The sequence below is a fragment of the Artemia franciscana genome, chromosome 4 (genome assembly GCF_032884065.1).
Source record: "Artemia franciscana chromosome 4, ASM3288406v1, whole genome shotgun sequence".
Classification (NCBI taxonomy): domain Eukaryota; kingdom Metazoa; phylum Arthropoda; class Branchiopoda; order Anostraca; family Artemiidae; genus Artemia; species Artemia franciscana.
The window spans coordinates 9,887,194-9,912,740 of record NC_088866.1 but is presented as its reverse complement, the minus strand read 5'-3'; the positions used below and the strand labels follow the sequence as shown (position 1 = coordinate 9,912,740).

General features: G+C 34.9%; 1 protein-coding gene across 1 annotated transcript in view; it reads right to left on the bottom strand.

The window, feature by feature from the left end:
* Positions 1 to 25,029, bottom strand: part of LOC136025966 (pescadillo homolog) — a 47,065-nt gene extending 22,036 nt beyond the window's left edge. The window contains exons 1-6 of the mRNA XM_065702088.1: positions 24,938 to 25,029; positions 18,465 to 18,698; positions 14,385 to 14,494; positions 11,730 to 11,991; positions 4,168 to 4,306; positions 1,117 to 1,256 (exon numbers count right to left, since the gene is read on the bottom strand). Of these exons, the coding sequence (XP_065558160.1) occupies positions 1,117 to 1,256; positions 4,168 to 4,306; positions 11,730 to 11,991; positions 14,385 to 14,494; positions 18,465 to 18,698; positions 24,938 to 24,961 (909 nt within the window). The 5' untranslated portion in view covers positions 24,962 to 25,029. The remainder of the gene's footprint in view (positions 1 to 1,116; positions 1,257 to 4,167; positions 4,307 to 11,729; positions 11,992 to 14,384; positions 14,495 to 18,464; positions 18,699 to 24,937) is intronic.
* Between the last annotated feature and the right edge of the window lie 518 nt (positions 25,030 to 25,547).

Here is a 25,547-nt window from a genome sequence, read left to right as displayed (position 1 = left end):
TTTACCTCTTTGTAATACATTGCTTTTTATGCCAAAGTATTTTTAGTAATTTCAACTATTTATCCTACGGCTTTTGTGATTCAGGGGTCATTCTTAAGGAATTGAGACAAAATTTAAGCTTTAATGTAAAGAGTGAGGTATCGACGAGGGGTGAGCCCCTCATATGCACAATAGAATAGAAGTTCGCTACGTGATTTAATTCGTAAGTTACGTATATTTTTTACTATGAAAACGTTCGTAAAAAATTGTAAGTTGTAGTTGCCTTTTTAAGCAATCAAAGAATTGGAGGGCAACTAGGCCTCCTCCCTTGCTCCTTTTTTCTCAAAATCTTCCGATTAAAATTATGAAAAAGCCATTTAGCCCCAAAAAATTAATATGCAAATTTCGTTTTAATTATGTATGTGCGGAGAGCCAAGATCAAAACATGCATTAATTCAAAAACGTCCAGAAATTAAACAAAAAAAAACAAGTTTTTTTAAATGAAAGTAAGGAGCGACATTAAAACTTAAAACGAACAGAAATGACTCCGTATATGAAAGGGGCTTTTCCTCCTCAACACCCCGCTCTTTACACTAAAGTTTTTTACTGTTTTAAAAATGTAGAGTTAAGAGAAAGAATCAAACTTTAGCGTAAACAGCGGGGCGTTCAGGAGGAAAAGCCCCTTTCATATACGGAGTAATTTCTATTCGTTTTAAGTTTTAATGTCGCTCCTTACTTTCATTTAAAAAAAACTTGTTTTTTTTGTATAAAAAGCTTAAGGTTCATCCGTGTTTCCATTATAGCCAATCAAGGCTGAAAAAAAGAATCTTCCAGATGTCTAGGGGAGCAGGTTACAGCTCTTACCCCTTTATCAATTTTTTTTATATATAGAATGAGGTCTTTTTGCTGGAATTGTAAAATTCAAAAACTCCTTAAAAAAGGAAATATCAGAATAAAATAGGAATTGGGCTTCAGATCCTTGACCACCTGCATGAACAATGACCGTTCACGCCCAGGGCGCTATATCGTTTAGCAGAACCAATACAAATATATCGCAGATCAAAGTAGGAGCCAAACAAAGTATATGTAATATATTTAGATTTTGAACGACCAAGTTAGGAAAATTATGGGACTTACCAATTTGAAATCATCCATAGCAATTTCTTCTTCTTCTGAAGAATGAGCACCTGGTGTTTTAGCCAATGGTTGACTCAATGATGCAATTGTTTCATTCTCAAGGTCTAAAGCGGTTCTTTCACTTTTGCTGCTTTCCGTTTCTAAGACGTAAAAAAGAGGATAGTATTAATAAAAATACACTTGTTTTCATAAAAACAAGAGCCAAGCAACAAAAAAAATCAGAGAGAAGATTAAATATGTTCAGAGGTGAGCCTACGCTCTCACAAGTGTACTCTTCATCATTAAAACTGTCACAAAGCAACACATAATCTGATTCTACAAGTAAGTTTCAATGAAACTCCTTTTGTTGGTGTATGAAGGGCCTAATATAGACGAATGAAAAACATCCAAAAACAGGCCAAAAAAAAAAGAGATAGGGGGAGGGCATCTAACATATGGAATATGAACTACCAACTATTTTGATTTTAAAAGATTAATAACGTTCATGAATTGACAGGAATCTAGTTTTATGTTTGACATTTATGAATCACGTGGCGATGAATGACGACATTTACAAGGAGCATTTTCATCAAAAAATTGAATATTCCAATAGAACTCATTTCAATCTCGGAGGCTACGTAAACAAGTGAAACTGTCACATTCGGAGTTCAGGGAACCCCAAAATAACTACTGACCAGCCTATCAGTTCTCTAATCCCGTAACAGTTTATAAATAAATTGGCATTTATTTATATGAATTGCTGTATCTCCTATGGTTGTGCAGATTGGCAGTTCAATTTTTACATTGTATCTGCTGTTCGACCTGAATATCCGAATTAAAAACTGTGTACCAGATTAAACAATCAAAAGGCTCAAAACAATCACTAGACCACAACAGTGTATCAAATTAACGACGCTTCTTGACTACTAAGGTCCCTGCGTCGACTCTGCAGTGCATTGCTGCAGCATGATTCGATCTCTGGGTCCCGTATTGCCAAGCTAAGGTCAAACCCACTGCGCCACCACAGGACGAACACAACAGTGTATCTGAAAGACCAATCAACGTTCAAGAACTTTCAATATATTCATCACCTGTGCCATCACTGTCATTAATGTATACCTTTGACAGAGTTTTTAAGAACAGTTTTTTTAAACAGTTTCGGCTGAAAATGCTCGAGTGTTATTTGAGTTCAGACCTTATTAAAGTAATTGATATCTCAGTCTATTATATGTTTTAAGTAAACTAGGTTCTGAAGAAAATGGGCTGGCCAAAGTTTACATCTTTGTTTTTTATGGTGAAAAACAGTTTATCTGCATGAAAACTCTCAAAGCGCATTTTACAAAAAAAAAAAAAAATCCTGCGAATATCAGCATGAAGAACTCATCAAAAAGTGGTATTCATTTCCACTTTTTTCCAAGCGTGGTAAGTCAAGCATTCAATTGTCACCAAAATAAAAAATGTCAAGGCTCTCCTGTAAAATCTTAAAAAATACAGATATACTATTTTGGGATTGGACAGCCACTATATATCTACAATGAGTAACTGCCTGCTGCGTCTTTTTGTCCTGTGACATCGTCAGGCTATTCATCTTCGAAAATGAGTAACGAACCCCCGGCACCATCAATAGGGGACGGCACCATACAGCCTAAAGGAACCTTTGTTTCCGAAAATTGACGAGTCTGACATGGATGACGTTTGATTTTAATAGAATGGAGCTAATTACCACAAGACCAAAGTAGCCATCGTTCTTTTATGCACTGCTTTAGGAGAGCGAGTAATCAGGCGAAATATCGATGTCAATTGGCCGTCTCGGAGCTCCAATTTGACACTGTTGGATATTTTTGCAGGGAGCCCTTGTGCATAGGTGTTGCACTAACCATCGATAATAATCCAAGTCCTGAAATGTGAAGTTCAAGCTGCCTTTTATGGGAGACAAAACATTCAAAGACTCACTTAAAAAAATATAATCGAATGGGTCTTTCAAGCCAGCCGTGACAGTCATATGAATGATTTCGTGTTTTATTCTTAAATAAAAATGTACAAACTTCTAATAAAATTACAATCCTAAAAAAATTCAATAGTCAACCATATATTGGATAACCTACACTATAAGGTAAAACATACTGTCAGTTCAGACTAGGTTCTAGTTAGTTCAGCAAAACTGACACACAGTCAAGTACACTTATTTTTTCTTGCTATAGTAATTACTCGAGCGTGTAAACATGGCTAGTTTTGTGCCCTTTTCCTAAAAAATCCTGATTTTTGAACATTCTTTAAAAAGATCTCTAGTTTCTAGAAAGTCTAGAGTTCAGCAGCAAAATAATCAACTTTTTCAGTGTTAAAACGCGTAAACATCTGACTGTTAAAAAAAAAAATCTAATTCCACAAGGCTGCTACTAGTTTCTGGGCAATAAATAGTGAATTTGGAGTCTCAATGAAAAGAGACTTGAAAAGAAAAGGAATCAGAAAATGCCGTTGGAGCAATCCCCTTGAGAAAAAGTACTGGAGAATGTCCCATTGTTTTTCACTAAGTTGGAGTGGCGAGAATGACCACCAGGGCCAAATCTTCACGGTTTTTTTTTCTTATTTTTTGAAAAAATAGATTTTTTCAACAAAAACTTCGTTTTAGAAAACTATCAATAAGATATTTTTAGTAACTTTTTTGGCAGTCCTTGATGGCAAAGGAAACAGACCCGACACCTATGGGTCTATCATTCTTTTCCTATAAAAAATGTAGACATTTCACCATCCTTGCCTGTCATTGGCAATCCAAATGATATCAAACAAAAGCAGAATTTCTCCAAATGGAGAGGGGTGGAGAGAAGTGATGAGAGAATACTTAAACATATTAGGAACTAAAGCGATAGGAGTACCAAATAAAAGTTGGAATATAGGGGAGGCGGAGGAGGGTGCCCAGCTTTGGCCTCGGAAGGAGTGGTGCTAGAAGTTCATAAAATCCAATATTTAAAATCCGATCATTCCAGGACGTAAACATAATAAACATAAACAATTAAATTATTGGTCATTATGCTACGATAATCATCCATAATAGTATCACCATAATTAGCTTACCATATGATAGGCCGAGCTTCGGAGGATATATAAGATTCAGACTATGGTAAAGACGAAAATTAACAAAGCCAAGTAGGTATGTATAAAAATCCATGAATGTTTTCATAACTCTAAGATCCACTTCTCCTCGGTCTGGGGCCTGAAATCACAAGTTTATAAAAGTAGGGATATAATGACCATAAATAGATCTACACAAATATCTACCGCTGTACAAAAATAAAATGAGAAAGGGGATACCTCCCAGAAAAAGTGACTAGGTGAAAATCCATTTTTTTCTTAGTTTCACCATAACCTTTCAAAATTTAAAAATATTGGAAATATTCCTGTAAACTCAATTAGCGATAACTTAATACAAACAGAATCCAGTTTCATTTGGTTTAACCGGTTTTTTATCGATGTTTTTTGTTTGGCAAAAAAAATTGAGCTATATATTTGCACATTAGGGAGGGATGGGGTAAAGTACCTCTGTAGTCTCCATAATTTGGTTAATAAAGTATTATATTTTCATCATATTTTTTTGTATTTCATTAGGATTGAGCGTCAGAGAAACAGGCCCACTATATTTCTCCTCTGTCTGGGGCCTGAGATCACAAGGTTATACATTCAGAGATATAATGACCATAAATTTACAAGTAGCTACAGCTGTACAAAAACAAAATGAGGAAGGGGATACCTCCCAAAAAAGTGACTAGGTGGAAATCCGTTTTGCTTTTCTTAGTTTCACCATAACCTTTCAAAATTTAAAAATATTGGGAATATTCTTGTAAACCCAATTAGCGATAACTGAATATAAACAGAATCACGTAATATTCTTTTTGCATTTTAAACCCTGAATATTTGACTGAATTAATAAAAATCCGGTCTGTAGACCAGCTAAATTAATCACTAGGGGGAAAATTCTTGCCCAATTTAACTTGTTTATTTTATTTATTCTGGTTTGGTTTTTGCTTGTTTCAGTGCTTCTTCTGCTTTGTTGATGTTCACTTCAAAAGGTTTTTCTTCCTTTTTTACTTAGCACTGAGGTGGGATTGTTGGAGAGCCTTACCAAAATATCTGACTTTGTCTTTTCAGTTTGTTTATTCTTATGGCTAAAGAAAAATGATCCTCGTTTTCTTAGTTATTTAAATTATATTTTCTGTATACTTTTCCCGTTTTTTTTTTCGCCAAATATTTCCATGTCTGGGTCAACAATATTTGCTATTAAGTCTTTTAATTTTAGTAATGTCGATCTATATTGAAGCGATTATGAAAAGCGACGGAACCAACTTAGGCACCTCATTATGAAATGGAAATAAAGATCCGTATTGGCCAAAAACCTATTTTAGCAGAAGCAAACCTTAGCAAACATAGACATGGCAGTCTATGTTAGCAAACATAGCAATTTGGTTTGAGCAAGATAGTTCCACGATCAAAAATTAGTGTAAATAAGATATTTTTTGAAATACTATTATAGATTTAAATGTAAAAATGCAAATATAAAAGAAACACTTTCAGCCCATATCTCTATAATCCTGTCAAACCACTTGCATCTTTGTGAATATGAGGCTACCCAAACGGGGGGCTGGCTTCATGTACATATGACAAACAATACAAGATCTTCGAAAATTATTACAAATAAAAAAAACAAGTTTTTTCAACTGAAAGTAAGAAGCAACATTAAAACTTGAAACGAACAGAAATTATTACGTATACGAGGGATTGCCCTTTCTGAACAACTCACTCTTTACGGTAAAGTTTATTACGGTAAATTACGGTAATAGTGCTTCAAAAGTCGTTCTTAAAGAATTGGGACAGAATTCAAACTTTAGTGTAAAGAGCGAGGTGTTGAGGAAGAGCAACCCCTCTCATATAAGTAATAATTTCTGGTCATTTTAAGTTTTAATGTTGCTTCTTACTTTTAGTTGAAAAAAACTTGGTTTTTTCATTTGATTTCTGGTCTTTTTTCAAATAATGCTGGGAAATCTGGTTCCATCTCATTGGAAAAATCCCTCCTCCCCATGAATTTATTCTCTGGACAATTCAACCCTGGTGAAGATTTGCCCCATATTATTACCCTTAACATCTCTACGTGTAAAATTGAGTAGGCAAAGAGAAAGCAAAACATAAGACGAGTTTCGTGGAGGAATTATGGCAAATTACTCCAGTATAAAATGTCACCTGAAAAATCAACTCCCCAGAAATGTCCCTCCCCACAGAAAATAATCCCCGTGAAGAATTCCACCAGCAGAAAATTACCCCCCCCACACACACACGCGCAAAAAATGCATACATACTTCCCAATAACAAATACTATCCGTAAATAATAGGTAAATTTTGTAACTTAGACCTTTCCCAAGGGGCTGCGGGGTGGTGGGTTATGATATCTCCAAAGGAATATTTATTCGACCTTTCAACCTTGCTGAACAAAATGGCGATCTCAAAATATTGAGACGCTTTTGAAAAAAAGGGCCGTGAAAAAAATCAAATAAACATGCATCCGTGATCTTTCTCCTGGCAAAAATACAAAATTCCACATCTTTGCAGATAGGACCTTGAAACCATTACAATAGGGTCCTCTGATACGCTGAACCTGGGGGTGTGATTTCCATTAAGATTTTGTAACTTTTAGGGTGTTTTCCCCTTTTTTTAAATAAGGCAAATTTTCTCAGGCTCGTAATTCTTGATGGGTAAAACTAAACTTAATGAAATTTTTATCAACACAATATCACCATTTTGAAATTAACATAAAAATTCGATCCTTACAGAATTCCTTTTTTTAGAATTTCGGTTACTATTGAGCCGGCTCACTTCTTACTTAGAGTTCGCTGCCAAAAACTGTTTGATAAGCTATTCGCAATACTTAGAAGCCCAACTCCAAAATTTCTAAGCGTTCAGTTCCTTTATAGAGCCAACTAGGCTCGATATACTGAAAGTTTTGACCTTTTCCATGACACATACCATTTAAAGGGTTTCGAAGGGATAACTATTTCGTTTTTAATGTACATATTGAAAGAAATAATTTGAGTTAAAAACCTTAGACAAAAGTTTAAGGTTAAAAATTTGGGTTAAAAGTGAGAGGGTTGAAAATAACATTCAGCTCTTGAACCCTGGTCATCTTACACCTTTTCCTAGCTGATGTACCTGTTATTGACTCCTCGTATACATATCCTTGTATTGTCTACATGCGATATGAAATACCTTACCAGAGGGGAAAAAAATGAGGGGAAGGTCCCTCACGGTAAAAGGACTTCATAACGTGTTGTGCCATCTAGCTCAATTGACCTTGCAAAACTTTGCTGCTATCTTGAGTTCCATCGTGAATGTTATATGATCCAAACTTTAAACTTATTTAACTAATCTATAATAAATGTCAGCAGTTTAACCACATTTCTTCAAGCAATATTTGTTCCTTAAACTATAAACAAAAAATTCTTAAAATAAAAATATTTATATTGAAAAATGATTTGATGGAATTTAACTTTTCCTGATTTTTGGACAATCTGTCTCAGTCAGCATCGACTGTCATTATATCTGACTCAAAATTAATCCTGGATTTTCATTTATGAAAAATAATTTAAAAATATGAATGTTTTATGATTAGTAAATCTTTTGTGTTATCCAGATAACAAAATACTTTCACCTGACGGAAATAGCCAAGAACTTTGAAGAAAGATTCAATACGTTATACTGTTCTTCGAGAGGAAAAATGCAAATAGGTTGTTTTAATACTAATTTTAATAAAAAAAAAAAGTCTGCCTAAAATTTTAACGGCCTTTTTTCTCTAGATTTGTACGCGTATATAAAAACCGTACAAGAATTAACTGCAAAAAAAAAAAAAAAAAAAAAAAACATCGGACAGGAGGATCAAAATATTATAAATACTGTTTAAACGAAAATCCCCTCTGGAAATGCTTTTGATCAAATAAAAAAAAATATTAGATGCAATATATATATATATATATATATATATATATATATATATATATATATATATATATATATATATATATATATATACTAGCTGTTGGGGAGGCGCTTCGCGCCCCCCCAAGCCCCCCCGCGCGCGTAAGTCGTTACGCGCCATATTAGTTACGCGCCATTGTAGTTGTGTCCCTATGTCCCACCTGTGAATATAGATAGATATCTATATATATAAAAATAAGTTGTCTGCGTGTGTGTGTGGGTCTGTCGGGTGACGTCATGTTTGTGTGTTGACTGACGTCATGTTTACGACTGACGAAATTACAAACCGGGACATCGGGACACAAATGACGACCGGGACACCGGCACATAGGGAATATAAACAACGACCGGGACACTCAAAGAGAAAACAACCGGGACACAAGGAATGTTCGATTAGCAATCACCATCAACAAAGCACCGTGACACAAATGACGACCGGGACACAGGGAGTATAAATGACGACCAGGACATAAGTGAAAAAAACTAAAAAAACTAAAAAAAAGGTAAAAACTAAAAAAAAACTAAAAAAATAAAAATAAAAAAAAACTAAAAACTAATAAAAAAACTAAAAAAGCTAAAAAACTAAAAAAAACTAAAAAAACTAAAAAAGAAAAAAAAAGAAAAAAAGGAAAAAAAAAAATGAAAAATAAAGGAGAAAAACAAAACTAAAAAAAATTAAAAAAAAACTAAAAAGAAAAAAGAAAAAAAACTAAAAAAAAGTAAAAACCAAAAAAAACTAAAAAGAAAAAAATTGGAAAAATACAAAAATTTATTTCATTTCATCATATACCATTTCAAAAACGAATGTATATACAGACCGGGACACCGGGATACAAATGACGACCGGGACAAAGGGAATATAAATGACGACCGGGACACAGGAACACAACTACAACGGGGACGCCGGGGGGCACAGGGGGATATATAAATGACGACGGGGAAACAGGGAATGTTCAATTAGCAATCACCATCAACAAAGCTCAAGGGCAATCATTAGAATCATGAGGTATAACTAAAAAAAAACTAAAAAAAAGACCAATTCAAAAACGAATGTATATACAGACCGGGACACCGGGACACAAATGACGACCGGGACACCGGGACACAAGGAATATAAATGACGCCCGGGACACTCAAAGAGAAATCACAGACTGGGACACCGGGACACAAATGACGACCGGGACACAGGGAATATAAATGACGACCGGGACACAGGGACACAACTACAACGGGGATGCCGGGGGGCACAGGGGGATATATAAATGACGACGGCGACACAGGGAATGGTCGATTAGCAATCACCATCAACAAAGCTCAAGGGCAATCATTAGAATCATGAGGTATAGATCTGAATACGGATTGTTTTTCCATGGACCATTATATGTTGCATTTTCAAGAGTCGGTAAACCTGACAAACTATTTATATGGACAGACAATGGGACAGCAAAGAATGTTGTATATTCGCAAGTTTTACGTAGTTAAAAACATATATATATATATATATATATATATATATATATATATATATATATATATATATATATATATATATATATATATATATATATATATATATATATATATATATCTATATTCACAGGTGGGACATAGGGACACAACTACAATGGCGCGTAACTAATATGGCACGTAACGACTTACGCGCGCGGGGGGGCTTGAGTGGTGGGATGTTCGAAGCGCCACCCCAACAGCTAGTATATATATATGTTTTTAACTACATAAAACTTGCGAATATACAACATTCTTTGCTGTCCCATTGTCTGTGCATATAAATAGATTGTCAGGTTTAACGACTCTTGAACATGCAACATATAATGGTCCATGGGAAAACCATCCGTATTCAGATCTATACCTCATGATTCTAATGATTGCCCTTGAGCTTTGTTGATGGTGATTGCTAATCGACCATTCCCTGTGTCGCCGTCGTCATTTATATAACCCCCTGTGCCCCCCGGCGTCCCCTTTGTAGTTGTGTCCCTGTGTCCCGGTCGTCATTTATATTCCCTGTGTCCCGGTCGTCTTTTGTGTCCCGGTGTCCCAGTCTGTGATTTCTCTTTGAGTGTCCCGGGCGTCATTTATATTCCTTGTGTCCCGGTATCCCGATCGTCATTTGTGTCCCGGTGTCCCGGTCTGTATATACATTCGTTTTTGAATTGGTCTGTTTTTTAGTTTTTAGTTTTTTACCTTTTTTTAGCTTTTTTAGTTATACCTCATAATTCTAATGATTGCCCTTGAGCTTTGTTGATGGTGATTGCTAATCGAACATTCCCTGTGTCCCCGTCGTCATTTATATATCCCCCTGTGCCCCCCGGTGTCCCCGTTGTAGTTGTGTCCCTGTGTCCCGGTCGTCATTTATATTCCCTGTGTCCCGGTCGTCATTTGTATCCCGGTGTCCCGGTCTGTATATACATTCGTTTTTTTAATTTTGTTTTTCTCCTTTATTTTTCATTTTTTTTCCTTTTTATTTTTTTTCTTTTTTAGTTTTTTAGTTTTTTAGCTTTTTTATTAGTTTTAGTTTTTTTTTCTTTTTAGTTTTTTGTAGTTTTTACCTTTTTTTTTAGTTTTTTAGTTTTTTTTTAACTTATGTCCTGGTCGTCATTTACACTCCCTGTGTCCCGGTCGTCATTTGTGTCCCGGTGCTTTGATGATGGTGATTGCTAATCGAAAATTCCTTGTGTCCCGGTCACTTTCTCTTTGAGTGTCGTCATTTATATTCCCTATGTGCCGGTGTCCCGGTCGTCATTTGTTTCCCGATGTCCCGGTCTGTAATTTCGTCAGTCGAAAACATGACGTCAGTCAACACACAAACATGACGTCACCCGACAGAGCTTTTTTTTTACTTATGTCCTGGTCGTCATTTATACTCCCTGTGTCCCAGTCGTCATTTGTGTCCCGGTGCTTTGTTGATGGTGATTGCTAATCGAACATTCCTTGTGTCCCGGTCGCTTTCTCTTTGAGTGTCGTCATTTATATTCCCTATGTGCCGGTGTCCCGGTCGTCATTTGTGTCCCGATGTCCCGGTCTGTAATTTCGTCAGTCGAAAACATGACGTCAGTCAACACACAAACATGACGTCACCCGACAGACCCACACACACACAGACAACTTATTTTTATATAGATAGATAGATAGATAGATGTGCCGGTGTCCCGGTCGTCATTTGTGTCCCGATGTCCCGGTCTGTAATTTCGTCAGTCGAAAACATGACGTCAGTCGACACACAAACATGACGTCACTCGACAGACACACACACACACAGACAACTTATATATATATATATATATATATATATATATATATATATATATATATATATATATATATATATATATATATATATATATATATATATTGCTATATGCTAACAAGATTTCAACAAAGTACCCAATTTTTTAGAGGGGGTGTATTCAATTTTACCACGACATCACACATGAAATAGACATATCACTAGATACGTACACAGGGAGAGGGGGAAGTTTCTGGCATAATTTCCTCCAAATTTAAATTTTTTTTTGCCTGTTTTCTTTTGAAGTTCTGTCAAAGCTTTTCATCCCAAAACCCTTTCGAGGATGGTTTGCATATAATACACAATTTACACCTACCTTATAACCAAGACTATGAGGGACCACCCATGTTACAAGTTGTCCTTTGACTTCAGCCTGATAATAAATTCCTTTGATGCTGATAAAAACTTTCCTCAAAGCTTTAGCTTCAATAATATAATGCATAAATTCAGTTGTAAGCCGTCTCGCCATCGATGTCACCTGTACTGGAGCACCTTTACCTTTCGGCAACGAAGCATAGAGAAAACAAAGAGAAAGACAGTCATCTAAGTCTCGTATAGCATCAAGAAATGTGGGATATCTATAAATAATTGTGTGGAAATTTAAAACTATTTTTACATTCATACATTTTCGTAAATATTTAACGGCTCCACTGTCTCCTTTTTTCTGGGATTGCGTGCCTCCATGTTTTAATAAATAAAATTATTTTCTAAATAAAATTGCTGCTTTGCGCTTTGTTTCAAATGAAATCTCCACCAATTCTTAAAAATATTACCATCATGACATGAAAATATAGATGTTGTTATTATCGCGAATATTTCATGCATGAAGGCACACAATTTTACGAACATGAGGGAACAAAATTTCACTATTTGGGTAAAGAATTAATATTTTAGAAACAAAATCAAGAAAAAGTGAATGGAAATCGAAGACATATAAAATCTATTAACTACAATTTTTATCCTGATTATGTAGTGAGAATTTTCTTATTAATATGTTTCCTTATGAAGGGTGGAACTAGTAAATATTTACCCACACTTGCTCGTATTCTAGTTGTGCAACCTCTTAAACTCTATGGGTTAGGGTTGTCACTACTACCCAGAATTGCCATCTGTTGCATGAAAGTGCTATTGTAGCACTATATCATAATGTGTAGCACGTGCTCAGGGTAGCCGCCTGTAGCCGAAAAGTACTATTTAAGCACTATTACAGTCAATTTTTTACTGTAGCACCGAAAATCGCTATGTAGCACGCCATTTTAGGCAATTGTAGCACTTCAGAAACTGATTGTGGTAGCGACCCACCTACTACCATTGTTTCCATTGACTTTTCGGTTTAACTTTTTCATTGTTTTCTTTCGTGTTTCAATTTTAGATACTTCCGCAATAGAATAATAAGTTTTCAAAAGTTTTCGACGACAATCATGATCAAGGTTAAGAGTTAAAAGATTGATGTCGTTTAAACAACAAATTCTCAAATCACATTTTTTTTTTTTACATGAAATAGAAAATAAAAATTAAGTGTTAAATTTAAACGTAATTAAACGCAAAATAAAACTTATATTCTTATGAATACATAAAAGCTAAAGGTTTGACAGGTATGGGAATTTTTCTCTAATTGCTACTTTTTAAAAATAACACAAAGGCTGCCCATTTTAATTTCAGTACAATATTTGATAGACCACACAATAAATTGTTACAATATATAATGCACCACAACTTCCCAGATAAAACGCTGCAAATATAGAGAAGAAACTGGCAAAAAAGAGAAAAAAAGAAAACTTTGATTATCTTTCTGATCTTGAAACTTAAGGCTAAAAAGCGAAGCGATAAACTTGAAAACGAAGACAAGCATCACTATAAACTCGTCGCAGCATTAATTTCCATAAGAAAGACACCGCCAGATACTTGTTTTTCCATTCCACCCTAACCTTCGAAGCTTCCAATTTTACCTCCTCCCAAGAGCTCCCCGAGGAGTAAGTTACAGGTAAACGGGACAGTCCAAAACGAGGCCTAAAATTACCTTTAATGAAATTCAACTCCTTTACATATACCTTTTTTACGCTTTTCTTAGCTTTTGTTAGGAAAACTTCTTGACTTTTTGTTCCTGTTGTAGCTGTTTTTTGGGAATAAATACATGCTTATTCCAATATGAGTTCTAAAGTGTCAGTAAACATGTTCTAACTGACTGATTCCACCCTAACCTTCCCAGATTGCTTAAAAGCAATCCCAGATTGCTTTTAGGCCCTATGATAAATCTTGTTTTGGGTACAAATTAAACTTAAAAAAGAAGAAAACTTTAGTTAAATCTTGGGACTATTTTGGATACAAATCTTTCATTTAAAGAACATATGAACGCTCTTTCGCATTATTGCGATTTTCCAAGTTGTTACTACCTTCCTACTACCAATGAGGCACTCATGTATCTTCTGTTTTCCTTAGGGGAAATAAAGAGGCTATAAGGTTATTAAAAACCGACGATGGTTTAGAATCCCCAGCCTTCAACAACAAAGAAAATCACATTTTCGAAGGGCCATGGCGGATTTAGGCCCCCCCCCCTCTGACGTAGTGGTGGGTTTGTAGTTGAGACCACTTGCTCTGGTTTGGGTTAAGACGAAAGTTTTTTTTTGTAATTGCTTTTAATAGTTTGAACCAGATTTTAGATTAAATTTACGACCATTTCCACTACCCACCTACGACACATGATTGTCGAGGTTCCCTTTAAATTGCAGGTATTTCTTTATTCGCAAGTTTATCGAAGTAACCTATTATGCGCCCCCCTCCCCTAAAGAAAATCCTGGATCCGGCCATGTCTACAGGTAGCATTCATTTGCTCTTTTTCCCTTCAGTGGCAATAAGAAAATACTACAGGGTTATTACAACAAATTCATTCGCTATAAGACTTGTAAGCTAGTCCTTAGGCCAGTTCTTGGCCACATATCCTAAAACTTGAATATAAAAATTGGATTCTAACCTTTCCTTTACCAAGTGGTCTAATTTGAAAACTGGTCTATTTCCTTCAATGCGTAATGCAGCTTCTTTATTGTTCTTGTTAAGAGCATGTTGAAGCTTCCGGATGAAAATCTGTAATGAAAGAAATGGGGCTACTTAAATGCAAGACCAATAATCTGGAATGAAAAAAATGAGGCTACTCAAATGCAAGACCAGTAATCTGGAATGAAAATCTGGAATGAAAAAAATGAGGCTACTTAAATGCAAGACCAATAATCTGGAAAGAAAATCTGGAATGAAAAAAATCAGGCTACTCAAATGCAAGACCAATAATCTGGAATGAAAATCTGGAATGAAAAAAATGAGGCCATTTAAATGCAAGACCAATAATCTGTAAAGAAAATCTGGAATGAAAGAATTGAGGCTACTTAAATGCAAGACCAATAATCTGGAAAGAAAATCTGGAATGAAAGAATTGAGGGCTACTTAAATGCAAGACCAATAATCTGGAATGAAAGAATTGAGGCTACTTAAATGCAAGACCAATAATCTGGAATGAATAAAATGAGGCTACTCAAATGCAAGACCAATAATCTGGAAAGAAAATCTGGAATGAAAGAATTGAGGCTACTTAAATGCAAGAGCAATAATCTGGAATGAAAGAAATGAGACTACTCAAATGCAAGACCAAAAATTTACCAAAACTAGAGCACTTATACCAGAACAGAGAAAGCTCCTAGACATGATTTCAATAAGTGCGGAGGGGAGCAAAGAGCATAGATATTATTCTCTCAGACAACTCTGCAGAACATTTTTTAAAATCTTAATTTAGGAGAAATTCTTGCACTACCACATATACTTTGTTATTGTTTAAGCTCATGAGGGAAGATCCCACCTAACCATCACCCAATGTAGTAAACGAATTTCAAAAATTATATTACCAGAGGTAAATGATTAAATTCAGATATTTGGGTTGTAAGTCAAGGTAAGATTTAACCAACGTGTTGTTACTAAGTCGTGTCGTTTACTTGGCTGGGTATCCAAAAGGAATGGACATTTAAGACAACCAATCAAAAGTAGCATGTATTTTTATTGGCTAAATGCTGGGAGAATTCCTTGACAATTAAGAGGAAAATCAACAATATGTTCTCTAGGCTTTTGGAACCTTAACGAAAAATCCTTCGTTTTCACAGTATATGAAAAAACTCTGTTTAGTGATTCCTGATCCTGATCCATGAGGGAAGGCCAAGAAAAAACTTACAATATCTCAAGACTTACCTTCTGATTATGAGGAGCTAAGAGAAATATACTACCAGAGGCAAATGATTAAATTGAATCCGCATATTTGGTTGTAAGGTAAGATTTACTGAGGATATTGAGTCATCGAGTAGACTTTTCGATGGATTTAGCTTTGATGTGTTATGGTTTTTTGGGTTGAGTTGTCGGTGATTAAGTTTTGATGTTTCAGTTTACCGTTAGGATTTTTTTAAGCTACGTTAAATTTCATGTCATATTATGTAGAGGCTACTGCTGTCTGGCTTTCTCGTGTACACTGAGTTTCCTGCATTTTTTAACTATCTTTATTTTTCTTTACTGAGATTCCTGTATAAACTAGACAAACAATAAAGTAAGACAAAAGTTCTCTTCTCATAATGCTTCTCACTAGCAACGAACCTTGCATTTGCTATCAAAATTTAATGCAACACAGATATCATATGAAATCATATGATATCATATGAAATGATTTTAATGTAAATCATATGAAGAAAACTGCTGAATATATAACAGACTTAAAAGCACTCAATAAGGAAGTTTTTTTTATCAACAGCACCCATATTAAAAGCAAATAAAAGACAAAAACGAATGAAACTGTGTAAGAAATGGAAAAACTGCCCATTTAATTAAAAATGAAAATTTTATACTTATTTTCATTCACTTTCATGCTGCTAGAAGGACATTCACTGGGAACATCATCAATAATAACAAATGCATTTTTTTAAATTCTCCTGCAAAAGTTCTAGAAAAACATTCCCAGTTATTTACCCTGTAATTCTCTACGCTTTAATTTTTAAAAATTTTTAACCTATCATTATTTAAAGTGAGATTGGTCATAATGTGTTAAAAGTATAAAAACAGATAAAAAGGGACATTAAAAAAAACAAGAAGCAAACAAATAGAAAACTTAGGCAGCGTGTGTAGATCATAGGCAGCGCAAGTAAAGAAGCATGTTGGCAAAATGTATTTTTTTTTTCCATAGGGTAATTCAGGGTAAGTTTTGAGTAGCAGGTTTTTTTTACCAATATAAGCAATGAGAAGAATCAATAAAGGACAAGTAAGGTCCTCACAGCAAGCTATAAAAGAGCAGGAAGTTAGAGCAGCTAATTTGGTATTTGATACATTTGCAAAAATTTGACAAAACAAGGGAAAAATTCTTACAAGGAATGGTATGCTTGAAATTCATCTAAAATACTACGAATTAGTATATTATGGTCAGTTAGACTGAAATCTTCCTGACAGTTGACCATGAGCCATATATTTGCACCTCAAGTTTTATCTACAGAATCATAGAATTACCAAGCAGATATAGGTGGAACCTTTGCTTTTAGACAATCTAATAGACATTCCTAATTGATTGAAAAGAAAAACTAAAATAAGGCTAAGAAGTCAAAGGCTTTTGACGACGTCTAGTCTCTTTTATTTTGGTGACAAAGCCTGAGTCCACAATTTAGGATCGACTCTTGAACTGAATGTTAAGTTAAAGGTATTTGGGGTAGGGATGGATAAACAGTTTTGAGTAATGTAAGAGGAACAACCAGCCTCTAGGCTCTGGTTCCTTGAGTTACTTTTTTTACAGGGTGTTTTCCCTCTTAGTTGCTTCTAGTTGCTATGCTATCAATTTGAAATGAAAGGTAAGCGCTTCAAGTAAGGACAGCAGGGGGGGGGGGGGAATCACCCCCTCCAAAATTTATTTTCCCAAGATAAAATTCTAGAATTATTTTTTTTTTTAATAGACTATAGAAGTGAATTAAGGCGTGGATTTAAAAAAATTCAAAAATTACGGATTTAGCAAAACAGAATATAGACAAAATTAGCACTGGCATCTCATTTTGATATCACCAGTATTTCCATCACGATCAACACCTATCTTGCTCAAATCTTTAAACAAGATGGTGAACATTTCATTTGGGAGTAAGTTGGTAAGCAAGAGATAAGTACAGAGATGCTGTTGTGATTGGATGAAAATTTAGATAAGTTGTGGAGAAAAAAAACAAACATATCTATCCCCCCACCAGGGGGAGGCAAACTATGAAAGCTGACATAAGTTTAGTAGTTACATATCAAAAGCTCATGCGAGTGCAAGGTTTCATTTAATGTGAGTGAGTAAGGAATATATGCAACGCAATTCACTTCCTGATTCTTAGGCTCTAAAATCCCTAAAAAATCTCTATAAAACAAAAAAGGGAGATCACTGCCCATGACCATATCCCATTATTATGCAGGTCATGACTCGCCATGGAAAAAGTGAGGTAGCATAGTAGAAATGCTACTTGTCAGTTTTCATGGCCTACTGAAATTTGTTGGCAGATTTTGAAATTTTTTGGCAGATTCGGCAGCTTTTGGGATTCTGTCGAATTATACTATTGGCAGCGTTGGAACTTTTTTCATTATTGATTATGTCATATTAGACAGACTTTAAGCCATTTGTTCGAGTAAAAGTCTTGGTTGCATAGTATTCTGTGAATGTCACTTTCAAAAAAAGTAACACAGGGTTTGGTCATTCCCTGGAAGATCTTCAACACTTAAAGGTAATTAAACGAGATCGTTTGCAATAATCTGTAAAAAAAAAATATTCAATAAAAAAACTAATACTACTACAAATAATAACCACAGCATCAACCTGCCTGAGGCTATCATAGCTATGCACACTCCTCCTCCATTCCAATTTATTCGAAGTCTCCCTCTTTACACCCTCCCTGGAAGTCCCATTTCCCTTAAATCTTTCTTCATGACTTCCTTCCACCCCAGCCACGAACGACCTGCTTTCTGTTTGACCCTAGACGATTGGTCAACAAGGACGAAAAGTATAAACAAAATTACTAACCTTCATTTCCCTGAATTTCAACATCAATGGCTCATGTGAGAGAAAGCGTATATCTTTAACGTAATACAAAGTTTTGGCACCATGTTGCCCCTTTTGTGCACGTACGCGATTTCTTGGTTCTCTGGGATAGATCCCTTTCAAAATGCAGAGTTTTCGAAAGTCGTTTAAAGATAACTGGAGCTTCCTTAGTGCTCGTGTCCTTGTGATAAATCGTGCTGCTTCACCTTTTGAATACTAGAAAAGGGAAATAATGAACCACACAAGAACTTTGTTTGACCAATCAATTTTTCTTATTTGTTTGAAATAAATGAACTTAAAATACAGATGACCATGAAAAAAAATTATATCATCTACATTGAAACTAAAATAATTGCTGCAATTGTTTTGGCAAAAGAAATCCATATTTTAGATAAATATGATGTTCTTGGTTTTCAAAACTCCCAAAAGACTACCTCGTTTCTGGACCTTTGATGTCTTGTAGATTATTCGCCATTATCAAAAATAAATTTAATTCAGAAATCACATCAGGGCTAAAAAACTTAGTTTTAGGCTAAATTTGAATGGTAATTCAAAGTTCAGACCATTCTCCTAGTCTTTCAAACCCTACAAGATGGAAACGAATGAAGGCATGGTGTTCAAATTATTCCCATACCCCTATTTGTACTGAAAATGGGTTCAGCAAAATGTAATTTCCCTAGCAAACAATATTTTCGAGTTCAATGAAGCATCCTGACGTCTTGAAGGGAGAAAAAGAACAGGAAGATTCTTAAAAGCACATTCTCAGGATGTTATTTGGGATATAGGTCAATCAATAACCCATAAAGACAGAGGTTTTATAAACTTATTTTAATTGAAAGTTTTTCATATCATGACTTGTCATCATATTCACAAAGGGATCGTTTATTTGTGTGACAGAAGGGCCCAAAGCCATTGGGCACAAACCTCCCCCAAGCCTTTATTTTGCACCCAAACATGCTAACATAAATCAAGGTAAGAAATATCGAAGCCAACCTTGAAACCTTCCTTTATTCAACAGACTGAATTAAACCAAGTAAACTTCAACTCAAGAGTGTACAATATTTCCTATGATTCTAAATTATACTTAGGCTACCCATCAGAAAAAAAAGGAGTACCCTATAGTCAGATGAATCACTGTATATTAGAAAAGCAGTTGAAGTGAACTTTATGCTTAGCTTCCAAAAATTGGGCCAAGAAGAATTCCACTTTCAAGATCATGCAGGAGCAGATGCAGTGATTTAGAAGACTAGCAGAATTCAACTACAAAACTCTCAAACTGAAGCCACAAAAGTTAGCAACACCAAAAATTCCAAAATTTTTCCCATAGAATAGATCTATCTTTGAAAAAAAAAGAAATCACAACTGACGTATTAGACTCATCAGGAAGAAACCTTCCGATTACATATTTTACTAGTCTCAACAAAAGAAACTGAGAAAACCTGATCCCTAGCAAATCAATTTCACTTATAATGAAAACCAAACCAGCTTGATATCTACCTTTAATGATAAAAATTAGAAAGATACCTTAGAAGGTAAAGGTCCATTAAAAGTCATGGAAATTGTTACACTAACAGCAATTGCCAGAAATAAATCCTTCTTGCATCAAATGTGGGAAAGACAATGCGAGATGCTCTATATCCCAACAATATGGTCTGCTCTAAACTCTTACATTAAAAACTGCTAGCAATTACTACTAATATACAGTTTGGCCCCTGGCTTTCATTATCGGATTAATGTCCTTTTCTTAACTTAATTCTCTACCTAAAGTTATTGTTCATGCTTGGCCTTGTGCTATCAATTGAATATCTTTTCCATAGCTCTCAGCTAAGCACGAGTTTAAGCCCATTTCTTTGATCACTTTATTAAACTGTCAAAAAAGACTGGTTAAAACGAGGGTAAAGTTTGAATAGACCGTGATTCATCCAGACAGCTAAGATGACTGCAAATTGCATGTTTGGCTTGAGTTCACTTTCAGTCAGAAATTACACTAATTCTCAGACATACAAAATCAAGACTTTGGGTGAATTGTGGTCATTGGTCAGCACCTCGAGAAGCAAACACCCCCAGAAACAGCATGTACTGGGTCTTTTTTTTCAAAGTTCAGTTCAATTCTGTCACTACAAGCATTTAATAGCAGGTTTCTTACCTTTTTCGAAGTGCCTAAAATTTATCTTTTCAACCTAGGTTACAGGTTTGGGGAGGTAGACACAGGTTCGGAATAGGGATTTATTCCTGGCTATTAAGGCACTTTCTATAAGAGATGATGATTTTGGAGAAACAGCAAAGACGCCCAAGTCAGCTCATCGAGTACAGTATGCACGATTACCGTTCAGAAATACAAGAGCAAGTAAAGAAAAGACTTGAAAAGAAGAAAAAACAAGTGTATTTACAGCCACTGAAAAAGAAAATGTAATGCAAGAGACCAGAGCTTCTGCTCAACAATCCTCAGAGTAAAAAAAAAGGACCTAAAAGACCAAAATAAATTCTTCTCTACTCCAGCCCTGAAAGCAAGGATCTGAAGCAATCTGAAATGAGAGACGTAAAAGGGAGATTCCTAAAAGAGGTTTTTTCACCCCAAGGGACGGTTTGGTTTGTTACAAGGACATAACTGTACTAGACGTAATTTATTTAGATTATTTTGCTTAGGAAGTAAAGGAGGAGCCTCAGTACCACTCTGGCCTCCTCCCCAGCCTCTAATGCTGGTGGCACCAGACTGGAGGCACTGTTTGCGTGTAATACTGGTGGCAACATACCAGCAGCACTACCGGCCTCTAATACAGGTGACAATTCAAACAGGCGTTTCTTAAGATATGGGCTACTTTAGCCTATAATTATATGTAAATCATGGAAATACATACAAAATCAAAAACCATCTTAATGATTTAAAAAATTTCAAGGGCTTAGCCAAACTTAGGAAACAGGCATTATAACACCTACAGCATTTTCAACCAAAAAATCAAGATTTATAAGCTTAACCAAAAGGAGATTAACATAATAAACACCTCTTTTATTAGAATAATAAAAACGTGTTGCCACCACTTGGTTATTTTCCATTTTCTTCTAAGATAACAGTAAAGGAAAAAGGCAAAAAACAAAAACATGCTACACACACGAAACCACTTGACATCATTTCTGACAAATAACACAGCTTGGATAGCCATAAGTTATTTTGAAAAAAACTAACAGCAAGTCCACATTTTCCTTTGGTTAAAAATATTTTGATTTTGTTCTTTAATCACAGACATCTTCTTAAATGTTGACCTTTTGACAACCATCTTACTGCTGCATGTAACAATAAAGTTGTGTAGTTGGAGTTTTTATCCTTACTGAAATTTGAAAATAAGGGACAAGATGTGCATATACAATGCTTCAGTGGGATCTGTGATTCTTTACAGAGCCAAAACTTGGCCAGCCACTCAGTCTGTGCTTAGCACCCTAAATATAGCACAAACAAAACATCTTTGCTGCATTGAAGGAGTACGCTGGCACAATTTTGCTAGCAACAAGAACCTCCTGGCAGTAACTGCTCAAACACCCTTCTCAGTCCAACTCACCCAACAAACACTACGCTGGTACGGACATCTCCTTTGCATGCACCCCGACACTTGTAGTAAAAAAATTTTTTTTACTTTGATCCCATGCTGCACAGCAGGACATGCCCAAGAGGTCATCCCCCAACCAAATGGAAGGACACAACAGGTGCCTTCTTAGTCATGGCAAATATTCAGGAGGATGTCCATATCCTTGCAAGAGACTGGTCCAAATGGAGGCGCCATGTAGCATCACTCTCAACACTGGAAGCATTTCAGCAGGAGCATTTAATTTCAAGTAAGTCAAGGGCATGACTCTTAAGTAAATTTATAATCTTAACTGCAATATTGTTGGATAGCCAAGGACAAGAAAATAACAATTCTTCCTCATGCTTTCTATATAAACATACCTGACATATACTAACAACTAAGCCAATTTAATAATATCAGTTGTATATATATATATATATATATATATATATATATATATATATATATATATATATATATATATATATATATATATATATATATATATATATATATATATATATATATATATATATATATATATATATATATATATATTACCTTAATTTGCACTTTGGAGCAATAAGATCCAATGGATCTGTGTTGCTCTGTGAATGATGATGGCTGGCACCTGTTACTGATCTGAATCATGCCAGCAGTATTTCTAGTTCCTGCAAGACCACTCATGCAATCCAGTGACTTCTTGAAAGTTACAGGTGAAGTTGCTAACACTGTAGACTTGGTGGGACTTGTTCAGGTTGAGGAGACTAGATGTGTTGTTGGAGTTTGTGGATAAGCAGCATGTCACCTCATCTATGGTGGTACACCAGTGTAGGTAGTTTGATTTTTTTTAGTCTTCCTTCATAGGGGAGGTCCTTCAGCCCATCTATGACATTGGTGGCACATCTCTGCATGTCCTCAAGAAGTCTTGTGTTGCCTTTGTATTGGGGAGCAGCTATGCAGTTTCCAAAGTCAAGGTTGGGTCTTGGTCTTATGATGGCTTTATAAAGTCTAAGTAAGACTTTTGGGGGTCTACTCATAATATATCTCTTGAGTAGGCCAAGTCCTGCATTAGATTTGGAAACCATATTCCTTATGTGGGAGTGAAACTTGAACTGATTATCAACAAGTACACCCAAGTCCCTTTCTTTGTTGTGGGTTTGAAGATCAATCTGTTTGCTTGTCATGATCCCACATTGAGTAAACTGCATTTTCATTCTTTGGTCCAAGTGCAAGATGTAGCATTTGCTGATGTTGAAAGAAATTAGTCATGCTTCAGCACAAATAGGGTCTGTATTTTGATTTGTTGAATTGTTAGTTCATATTTATCAACTACTTTGTGTTTGCTCTTTCAAGCTTTAGGCTGAATAATTATTCAATAAATATAAAATACAGACCTTGCCCTACTGCCTGCAGGGCTCATGGACTAATTTTCTTTGCTCTATAGGTAGTATTTACTTGCAAGAACCACTATTCAAACAAATTTGTTTCACCAAGGCCTTGCCATAGCCAAAGAATCTTTTAAGACAAATTTAATGTTGAACTGAAATACTGTATAATCTCCATTGCATCAGAAGGCATATTGGTAAAATTATAGCAGTTCATAAAACTGGGTTACCAATAAAATTAATATACCACTTGATGCCTTTTTTATGTTCTTTACAAATATAATAATTGCTTCTACTGTAAATTCAACTTTAAACACTTTTTAACTTAAATTAACCTTATTATAACTAATTTTTGCACTGAGAAACTGCAGCATTATTTTTCAAAAACAATGGAAAAAGATGGCACTGAGAAAACATTTTGTGGAAAATGAGCAATAACTCATACTTTAATTAAAAATTTGTCATTTTAAAGAGCTCAAAAAAAGTGCTTAAATTTGAATTTGTGGTAGAAGTGATTATTATATTTGTAAAGAACATAAAAAAGGCATCAAGTGGTATGTTTACTTTATTAGTAAGTCAGTTATATGAACTTACATAATCTTTTGAAAATTTGTCATTTTTAGGAGCTCAAAAAGTGCTTAAATTTGAAGCCATGGTAGAAGTGATTAATATTTTCATAAAGAACATAAAAAAAGGCATCAAGTGGTATATTCACTTTATTGGTAAGCCAGTTATATGAACTGCTATAATTTTACCAGCATTTCTTCAAATCAATAGAACCTAAATGTAATATTTAACTAATTGCTCTGATTCACCAGTTCATTAGCTAGTTTCAACTCAAAAATGAAAGTGGATAATTAGCATTAATGGATGTGTAAGCTTTTTAATTATCTTTTAACTTCCTACTATACAGAAATTACCAGTGATGACTGGAAATAGTATTTAAAATGTAATTTTGTTCATAGCCTATTGTACAACCCCAGCATTTCCCTTGGCTTCAAAACCCTGCCCACCTTATGCATTTTTAGTTTGTTGAAGGAGGATTTTAGAAAGCTAAAAAATGGATTTTAAAAACTTAAAAAATAGATGCACTTCTAGAATTAGCATTTCTAAGTGCTCTTAACTAGAAACTATGCTGCTTTGCAGCATAGTTTCCAGTTTAGACAGCTTGTGATGAAACTAAACATTTACCTATCTATCTTCCAAGGTTTCATTTTAATAACACAGATATTGTTCATACTAAAAACAACCAGCCAAAATCACTTTACACTATGAGGCTACATTAGTTTTCTTAATTCCCACTTTCGAAAAAATAGGATCTTTGTTTATCTGGAAATCACTCCATAGTTGGAGATTTCGTTGATCAATTGTTTGATAGCCTATATCCCACTGGTATTTCCAGGGAACATCATTCAGCTTGACATCTGACAACTTCTTGAGGTAAAATTCTAGTTTAGCTACCATCTTGGAAAGGGAAGTAGCTAAACTATTTTTAATAAAAATTTACCTTTCTAAGCCTCTTGTTCCCCATTTTGTACCTTGCACGTGTTTTATCAAGTTTTGAAATTAGTGGTTTTTAAAACATACAGAAATAATCCAAAATTCTACTCATATTTGTCATAGCAAATTCTATATACTTTTCAATGGAATTTTACAGATACATTAAACTTATTCAATTTTTAATTTTATTGTCTTCAAAATGAGTAATCTCTTTTGCACCAATTTTCTTCAGTTATTTCTGTACATTGTCTATTTCTAGGCCCTAACTATTTTTCGGGCTGTGGGATTTTTCCGCCGTCAAAACAAAATTGTTAGGCAGAGAAAAAAGGTGGATGATTACCTTAAATTGGTAATCCTACTTGTCGAATCAAGAATCAGATAAGTGGTCAAACACAGTTTACTATATCCTGCTGCCACCAAATCAAGGACAAATTTAGGAAGAAAATACTTAACTCTTCTGATCATACCTAGGTTACGAGATAAAATCCTAGTCACAGAATGTGTATGGTACTTGAATGATAAAATTTCATCAATACAAACACCCAGGCACTTAACCAGGTATCTAGGAGAATGTGGAATTTTGTTTTTTTTGCCAAAAGACAGTTTGCTTGTGTGTT